General features: G+C 45.4%; 1 protein-coding gene across 1 annotated transcript in view; it reads left to right on the top strand.

Annotated features, from left to right (window-relative positions):
- Nucleotides 1–545: 545 nt before the first annotated feature.
- Nucleotides 546–9,751, top strand: part of PPA1 (inorganic pyrophosphatase 1) — a 34,775-nt gene continuing 25,569 nt past the window's right edge. Inside the window, exons 1-2 of the mRNA XM_032423798.1 lie at nucleotides 546–737; nucleotides 3,361–3,419. Of these exons, the coding sequence (XP_032279689.1) occupies nucleotides 674–737; nucleotides 3,361–3,419 (123 nt within the window). The 5' untranslated portion in view covers nucleotides 546–673. The remainder of the gene's footprint in view (nucleotides 738–3,360; nucleotides 3,420–9,751) is intronic.

Below are 9,751 nucleotides of genomic sequence, written 5' to 3'. Positions count from 1 at the left end.
ACTATCTCCATGTCCCAAGATGAGAAACTGAGTCGGAAAGGTTAGCAGCAATTTGCCCGCTGTCCCACACTAGAAAGTGGTAGAGCTGGTCACTCACCTGGTGGCCATTGTGGGGACGGGGGTTCAGTAATATGCCTCAAATTCGCTTAAACATGCACACCTTTAAGATCAAAGGCAGGGCCTGCCTGATGACGCATGTGACTTCGGAACTCCTTTTGAGACAATTACTCTGGGTGTGGGTGAGAGTTCCCTGGGTGCACGGTGGGGGAGGGGTCGCCGATCAATTCCCAGCTGGCGCAAGCTGAGAACTTGGGCCTTTACTGACCTCTGACAGAGTCCCACAGCACTCGGGGCGCTGGCAGAACACCCGCCGAGCCAGAGCTCGCCGCCAGCCACGTGGCCCAGCCTGGGAGCCAGGACGCTGTCCCGCGGGGCGGGGCCGAGGAAGACGGGCTGGGGCGACAGGACGCGCGGGCCGGGCGGAGTGCGCCTGCGCGCGGGGTGGGCCGGGCGGGGGTGGGGTGGCCTCTTAAAGCCGTTCCCCGCCCCGCTCGCGGCGCCAGTCTCCGCGGTGCGCAGGCGCGGAGGTTTCTCCTTGTCAGTCGGCGCCGCGTGCAGGCTAGTGGCTCTGTGGCGGCGGCGGCGGCGGAGGCGGCGGCTAGTCATCGGCATCATGAACGACTTCAGCAGCGAGGAGCGCGCCGCGCCCTTCACCCTCGAGTACCGAGTCTTCCTCAGTGAGTGTCGGCGGCCCACGGCCCCTCCCCGCCCGCCAGCCCATTCATTCCCGGCCCTCGCCTCGCCTCCTGCCCGGGCGCCTGCGGCCCGCGCTCCGCCCCTCGTCCCGGGCGCGGGCCGGGTTCTTCGGGCTCCCCGGGGCCTGGGCCGGGCTGGCCTCCGGTTTCACACGTCGCGCTCGCAGGCGGGACGGCGGGGCTCGGCGTTCCTCTTTCACACGCGCGGGCCGGGCTAGTTCTGCAGGTGTCCTGCTCGGGCGGGCACCGTCTGATGGGGAAAGGAAACCACTGAGTCACCCTAGAAAGGTGTCTGGGGGTAAACTGATCCTCGTAAGAGGATTGCTTGATTTGGAGGAACTGGGGCGGGGTGGATGACTCCCTAAGGACCTTAATTCCTGAACTGTAGCTCAGCTTGTGCGCACCAAGCAGGGTCAAATCCAGCCCCGCGTTCTGCAGACGGGGAAACTAAGGCCGGGATCAGGAGCCGTCAGTGGACGACCGAACCCCTCGCCAGGGTACGCTCCTGCCCCTCCCGCCGGGGTGTCCCCGGTAGCACAGATGCTGGGAAGGCGCCTGGTGAAACAGAAAGCTGTTGCCTTCAAGTCAAACAGGTGACGTCAGTCTGGGAAGCACGAGTGAGAAAGTGCCAAGTTTTGCCCCTGGGCAGGGAATCGGCATCTGAGGGGGACCCACCCCAGGTCCGCGCCTGAAGCTGCGCTTAGAGCCCAGCACGCTGCGGGCTGGCTGAGCTCCGCTTTCCCTGGCGCACGACCTTCCGTCTTGCAGGTGGAGGAAAGCCAACTCGGGTTTTTCTTTATCTCTACCCATCTCCTCCCCAAGCCACTAGGAATAGATTATTGGAGACAACGGAGGCGTTCGAAAATGTGTCACCAAAGGTGTTTCTAATTTAAGTGTAAAGAACAGTTTTACTCGGAAGGCAACGGGCAGGTGCCCCGAAGTCTTTGCGTGTGGTGTGTGAAGGGCAGGAAAGAGCAAGATAGAGGGGACGAATGGAAATACGAAGAGAAAGAACAAAGTCCCTAGCAAAAAGTAACGTGCTGTGGGAGGAAAAAGAAAGTGAACTCAAGTTTACACATGTCGCTGAAGGTTACCAAGCAAAATCCAGGAAGGATGGGACTCCCCATTTTATTTAATTTCGGAGTTAAATAAGGGCAGTGTGGGAACTTTTGACGAATAATTCACTAACTTATTTTTCCTGGATTTAGTGTTGGCTCCAGAATTTATCTGTAGGAGGGATTTAGAGAGGTGACCCTAGAGTTTGAAGGTGGAGGGATGATTGGGGAATTGTCTTCAAGCAGTATTCAAACAGCAGTTTTTACTTAGGTTATGTAATGGTAGTATTTGATGGCCATTATGGAAGACCATAGCCACTCCTTGACTTTGGCACTGGCTAAAGTAACTTTTTATCAGATAGAACTCTCTGGGACTTAGGAAATAATAATTAGAAACAACTATGCAACAACATAATTTTAAGGGTTTTTTTAAATCATAGATTTCTTAGCACCCTTCCTTAGTAGAGGATTTTTTACCTCTGTAATGTTATATTTGTCAGTCTCTTTAAAACTGATAGTGGAGGGGCACCTGGGTGGCTTGGTTGGTTAAGCGTCTACCTTCTGCTCCGGTTGTGATCCTGGGGGTCCTGGGATCAAGCCACATGGGGAGCTCTGCGGGGAGCCTGCTTCTTCCTCTCTGTCTTCCTGCCGCTGCCCCTGCTTGTGCTCGCTCCCACGCTCTCTCTCTCTCTCTCTGTCAGATAGATAAAATCTTAAAAAAAAAACAAAAACCTGTTAGTGGATAGGATTGCAAAGTCACAGCTGACTTTGAAGGGATCATAGTGGGACAGGGGATGGTCACTGCTCAGTTTTTGCTATTCCATCTTGGTTTTTAAATGTGAAGGGATACTGTATGGACTGACCCTTAGGTTTCTTAAAGAATAGTAAGGAAGTTTTGAAATTACTTTTTGGATATGGTAGTTAGGTCTCTAGAATATAGAAATTACCTGTGAAAGTGTTGTTGCAACTAGATTATCCTTAAGAAATATAATAATCTAAGATGGCTCTGTCTTCCTGGAACATGACTTAAGACAACAGGGTTTTATAATTCAGCAAGTTGGTCCCCCCGCTTCTCCCCAGCACAACTATTTCATTAGTTCCGTAAACCATTAACTGATGTAAGATCAGTCCAAAACAATTTGATCCCCTTTTATTTACCAGGCACTGCTAGACTCTGGGGATACAAAATGATAGAAGGCAGCCCCTGTCCTCATTGTAGAGGTATCTGTTAGACACCTAAGGAAAGCATAGGATGAAAACTTAACCCAATCTTGGAGGGGTCAGGAAGGTAAAGTATACAACCAGTTTTTCTGGTGTGGGAATAAAAAATGTCTATGTCGCTATTCTGGTGAACGGTGTTGATAATGGGGGGAAGCTCGGCAAATGAGGGAGCAGGGGGGCGGATATGGGAAATCTCTACCTTTTTTTCAATTGTATTGTAAACCTAAAATTACTCTAAAAAATTAAATATTTTTAAAAATGTGTACTTAATGCATCTGGAAATAGTTAACAAAAAAATTAGTAATAACTTTTTCTAATTCATTTTGCAGAAAATGAAAAAGGACAATATATATCTCCATTTCATGATGTTCCAATTTATGCAGATAAGGTAAGATGTCCTCATTTAAATGTAGTTTCTCTACTCAGATCAGTTAGTTCCACATGAATTTTCGTATATATCTTAATAAATGCTTAAAATGCGTTATTGTGCTGTGAGTTAAAGGTACATTGACTAAATAAGAAGTCAGTCTTAAATCCAGATTATTTGGCTAAAGAAGCAACTATAAATTGGGGAAGGAGTAGAGGAACAGACACAAATGTTTTAAAGCTGCCTTGGTTTAGGGGCGTCTGGGTGGCTCAGTTGGTTAGGCAGCTGGCTCTTGGTTTCTGCTCAGGTCATGATCTCAGGATCCTGGGATTGAGCCCCTCCTCATGCTCTGCACTCAGCGGGGACCCTGCTTCCGGATTCTCTCTCTCTCTCTCTAAGTAAATGAATCTTTAAAAAATTAATAATAAAGTTGCCTTGGTTTAAAGAAAGAAATCACATTGGTCTTTTTGTCTGTGTATTTGGAACTAAAATCTTAGTACTTCATAAGTGGTTTTAAAATTAACCAGGTGGGGGCGCCTGGGTGGCTCAGTCGTTAAGCGGCTGCCTTAGGCTCAGGTCATGATCCCAGGGTCCTGGGATTGAGCCCGCATCGGGCTCCCTGCTCAGCGGGAAGCCTGCTTCTCCCTCTCCCACTCCCCCTGCTTGTGTTCCCTCTCGCTGTGTCTCTCTCTGTCAAATAAATAAATAAAATCTTAAATAAATAAATAAATAACATTAACCAGGTAGCCAGCACAAAATTTGGGTTGTGGGATATTTATTAAACAGCAAGAATAAACTAGAGTATTCAGTGACTACAGGAAAATTCAGTACTTTTAATGGATTGGTAGAGTTAAGACGCATAGTGTTAATAAAGGTTAAGTCTACAGACTTTTTTTTTTTTTTGAGAGAGAGAGAGAGCGGGTGCACAAGCGGGAGAGGGCGGGAAGAGACAGGGAGTGAGAGAGAGAATCTTAAGTAGACTCCACGCCTAGTGTGGAGCCCAATGGGGCTCACGACCCTGAGATCATGACCTGAGCCAAAATCAAGAGTTGGATGCTTAACCAACTGAGCCACCCAGGCACCCTAAGTCTACAGACTTTTAAAAAGAGAGGTCTTTTTATGCACACCAGTAAGCTGAAGAAACCTCACAAATTGATAGGTTTACCACAAATTGGTAGGAATCTTACACTGCTAGGGAAAAATGTCTACAGCTATATATTCCAAAGTCCTCCTGATCCTTTGGAAGTAGAATTGCTAGTGACTCTTTCTGTTTTTATTTTCATTTTTGCCTTTTTATATTTTCTAATCTTTTTACAAAGAGCATGCATTATTTGTACAAATTTAACTAGTTATTATTTTTTTAATTCATAGCTTGTTTTAGCCGCCTTCCCAATAGGAGAAGTTTGTACTGTATTTAGGAACCAACACAAGGACAAATGTCTGCTTCTTTTTTATACCTTTAAAAATTCTTTTTGGGGCATCCAGCTGGCTCAGTCTGTGGAGCATGTGACTCTTGATCTCAGGTTGTGAGTTCGAGCCCCACATTAGGTATAGAGATTTTTTTTTTTAATCACCTCATGATGATGGAGTTTAAAGTAAACTGTGCAGACCCAGGGGTCCCTGCTGAGCACAGCCCCACACCCCACAGGGTGGGCCACTGACTGCCCAACCCTCACTCTAGCGGAAGCCCTCTGCTGCTGCTCAGCCCAGGGATCCCGGACGTCCCACACTTAGCAGAAGAACAAACTGCAACCCGGACCCCAGCCAGAGAGCCTGGGATCCCAGAAGACACACACCGTCAGTAGAGGAGGGAGCAGAGAATTGGCAGCAACATCCAGAGCCTGAGTGGGAAGTTGGAGGGGCGGGCTATTGTGTTTTTTTTGTTGTGGTGGTGTTATTTTATTAAATTTGTCCTTTTCTTTTTGTATTTATTTTGATGGACACCATCCTAAGCTGCCCTGGCCTATGTGCCTGTCAGGTGTGTCTGGTGGGGAGGTGCCCCGGCCCCTCCAAGACTTCAGGGTTTCCGTTTGGGTCTAGTTTAGACCAGACTCATGTGTTGCTTCTGAGGAGCCTGTCTGAGCTGGGCTCCAACTGGAGCCTCTGGCCAGTTATATGCCACAATTACAGGAGGGACCTCTAATTGGCATGTGTTCTCCTGTGGGATTCTCAAAGCTGTGTTTATTCAGAAACTAATTTGTTACATCTGATTTCCTGGCAGTTGATATGAACTGCAGGATCCTTCCCTCCTCTTGAATTGGCATCATTTGATTGGCTTGATTATCTGTTTGGTGTATAATTAATATATATCTATATATATCTCAAAGTCTTTACAGTAACCTCTCACACCATTTTGAGTAGTTAAGGGGTATAAAATGATGACTGAAAGTTTATTGATGGTAACTTGACATATAGATGTGCTAAGGAAGGAAAATGTTTTCTTGACATAGAGCTGTTTTTTTGTGTTTCTAAGTGTCTTGGTCCGTTTGGGCTGCTCTAACAAAATACTGAAGACTGGATAGCTTATCAACAGCAGAAATTTATTGCTCACAGTCCTGGAGCCAGGAGGTCTGACATCAGGGTGCGAACATGGTTGGGTGAGGGACCTCTTCTGGTCATGGACTTCTAGCTATGTACTTATGTGGCAGAAGGGGCTAGGGACCTCTCTGGAGCCTCTTTTATAAGGCACTAACCCCATTCATGAGGGTTCCAACCTCATGTCTTAAACACTTCCCAAAGGTCCCACCTACTGTACAATCACCATTGAGGGTTAGGAATTCAACAAATAAATTTTGGGGGGAACAAACATTCAAACCATAGCTGTAAGTAACTGGACAATATTCTAGCCAACAGTCAGATGCTTCTAGCAGTTGCGGTGCCGAGTTTTCCAAAATAGGAAACGGAGACTACATTTTGGTGCTGTGTAAAACATCTTTACTCAGATTATTCTGCGACTCCTTGAAATCTTGTATGGGACTGGTTGTGGTGATAATCTGGGATTACTCAAATGAAGACTCAGCCTTTGTACCACTCTGGGCTGGCTCAAAAGCACAAGCTCTTGTAACAACTGTGGATTTCACCAGTGGTCCAGACCTCAGTGAACCTCAGCTCTTGAGATTCCTGTCTGAGAAGCAGGAAAGAGTTCTTTTGTTTTGTTTTTAAGGAAGTTTATACAAAACACAAAAAAGGGTGTGGTACACAGAAATTATTTTGGATTATAGCCTAAATAAAAGATCTGATTAATTCCATTTTTTTTTTTAAATTCCAGTGTGATTAAGTTTCTGTAAATACATTTTTATGTGTGTGGCTGTTGACTTTATCTCTACTATGGTCAGTCATTTGAGGGGTGATGATGAGGACTCTGTCAGCTCTGCTAAGGAAAAATGCCTCAAAAGCTTAGATTTTGCTCCATGTCAGAACTTCTCAATGTGGACAGTTTTCGATTTAGTATATATGCCACTAGGTAATCAGCTAGTTCTGGGAATCCTTGTGACTCAAACACTCTGCTTGGATTATTTCCAAATCCATTGAGTGGAAGAAGGCAAAGGCAAGGACTCGATGGATTTTGTCATTTGCTCTAGGTCTGTTTTGGGTCACATATAAAAATACCTGTAGCTCAGAGTATCTTCTGTCATAAAACTTCTGAGGTAAAGAAGTTTTTAAAATCCAGAGCATAGCATAAGCAGTGTGAAACACTGAGTAGATTAAGTTTGTCTAAATCTTAAAATGCTCAAAAGTCATGACTTGATATTTACACTTAGGAGCTTGGTATTTTTCTGTTCTGTATCTTAAACTTCGATGTTAAATACTTGTTCTAACAATGTAGGCTTCTGTTTGTTTTCCAGGAACTGTTGGGAGGATATATAAATATGGAACTATGTTTCTTTTTTCCTCTTCTAAAAAAAAAAATGTCAAGCATATAATCAAATAGGTTGATGCTTCAGAAATTTAACAGAATATTTTTTGCAGTCGTCTATCATTCTCTTTTTTAAAAAATTTTATTTATTTATTTGAAAGAGAGAGTGCAAGAGAGCACAAGCAGGGGGTACGGCAGAGGGAGAGGGAGAAGCAGCCTCCCCGCAGAGCAGGGAGCCCGATGAGGGACTCTATCCCAGGACCCCGGGATCATGACCTGAGCCGAAGGCAGACACTTAACTGACCGAGCCACCCAGGCGCCCTCTTTTTTTTCTTTTTTAAAGATTTTCTTTTTGGGGACCTGGGTGGCTTGGTCGTTAAGCATCTGCCTTTGGTTCAGGTCATAATCCCAGGGTCCAGGGATTGAGCCCCGCATTGGGCTCCCTGCTCAGCGGGGAGCCTGCTTCTCCCTCTCCCACTCCCCCTGCTTATGTTCCCTCTCTCACTGTCTCTCTGTCAAATAAATAAATAAAATCTTTTTTTTTTTTTAATATTTTATTTATTTGACAGAGAGACACAGCGAGAGAGGGAATACAAGCAGGGGGAGTGGGAGAGGGAGAAGCAGACTCCCCGCAGAGCAGGGGGCCCGATGTGGGGCTCGATCCCAGGACTCCGGGACTATGACCTGAGCCGAAGGCAGACGCTTAACGACTGAGCCACTCAGGTGCCCCAATAAATAAAATCTTTAAAAAAAAAAAAAAAAAAGTTTTTTTTTATAAGCAATCTCTACACCCAACATGGGGCTTGAACTCACAACCCCAAGATCAAGAGTCGCATGCTCTACCCATTGAGCCTGCCAGGCGCCCCTGCAGTTATATATCATTCTTAACTTTTTAGAGATACTATCTCATGGTACCTGAAATCTTTAGAGGGGATATACTCAAGTGGATGCTTTTTCGATTACTCACTTCCTTAACAGGGTGTGTTTTGTTCTGAATTTTCTGTTTCTTTTTATAGACAGTTCCTTAAATGGAAATTTTTAAAATGTCGCTGAATTAATAATTTAAACACTTCCCCAACTTTGTATGTATATGGAATGGGTTTTCTGGATTTTTGTTTTGTTTATCTTTTGGTTTCATGTTTTCTAAACCAAAGTTAGAACTGGGAACAGATGAAAACTGATGATAATTAACTTAATCGGCATGTCATAACTGAGAGTAAACTCCTATTTCTCCCCGCCTCAAATGAGCTTGCAGGTGACTAAATTTTGAAAACAGATATTCTAACCATAATCTCTGTGGTGTGTCAACTTTGTCAAAAAGATAAAGTTGGGATGGATGATTAAATATGCATATAACATACAGCCACAATGCTTGGCTTTATAGGAAAGTCTCAGTAAACAATAACCAAACAAATAGGATGATGATACTGAGCACAATGACTGGTTATTTCTTTAGCCTTTCAGAGCTCTATTTTATAGAGTAAAAATCATTGAATCGGGAGTAAGGAATCTTTATTTTAGTCCTGGTTTTACCACTAACTGGCCTTACAATATCGAGCAGGTTACTTCACCCCTGAGCAGTGTTAATCTTGGTGGGTGTTTTTAGATTACATTCTGCACTGATGTCCCATGATTCTGTGTATATAGCTTATTGATGAAACCTCATTTAAGATCATTGAAGAGGCGCCTGGGTGGCTCAGTTGGTTAAGTGTCGGCCTTCGGCTCACGTCCTGATCCCAGAGTCCCGGGATTGAGCCCTGAATTGGGTTCCCTGCTCAGCAGAGAGCCTGCTTCTCCCTCTGCCCCTCACTCCACTTGCTGTCTCTCTTGCTCTCTCACTCCCAAATAAATAAATAAAATCTTAAAAAAAAAAGATCATTGTAAAAAAAAAAAATAAAGGTAAAAAAATATTTTTACTGGGGCACCTGGGTGGCTCAGTCAGTTGACCATCCTACTCTTGATTTCGGCTCCGATCATGATCTCAGGGTCCGGGGATCGAGCCCCGCCCTGGGCTCCACGCTCAGGGGGGTGTCTCCTTGTCTTCCTTTCCCTCTACTCCCTCACAAGCACAGCAGCATGCTCTCTCTCTCTCTCTCTCAAATAAATAAATAAATAAATCTTTAAAAATATATATTGTTACTATTTGTTGAATGCTTCCTGTACCTTAGGTACTATGCTAAAGCCCTTTTGTGGATTATATCATCTAGCCATCATGTCATTCTCTGAGCTGGGTTCTTTTATTAGCCCCATTGTCCAGGATCAGCAACTAGAATTCAAGCCTGCCACCACCATAAGTGGTGGTGGCAGGCTTGAAACCCAGGCATTCTGGCTCAGAACCTGTGGTCTTTTTTTTTTTTTTAATTATTTGAGAGAGAGAGAGCATGCGGTGGGGTGAGGAGGGCAGAGGGTGAGAGAGAAGCAGGTTCCCTGCTGAGCAGGGAGCCCTGGATCCTGACCTGAGCCCAAGGCAGATGGTTTAACCGACTGAGCCACCCAG

Source organism: Phoca vitulina, unplaced genomic scaffold (assembly GCF_004348235.1).
Source record: "Phoca vitulina isolate PV1807 unplaced genomic scaffold, GSC_HSeal_1.0 scaffold29, whole genome shotgun sequence".
Lineage (NCBI taxonomy): Eukaryota > Metazoa > Chordata > Mammalia > Carnivora > Phocidae > Phoca > Phoca vitulina.
This window is presented reverse-complemented; position numbering and strand designations above follow the sequence as displayed.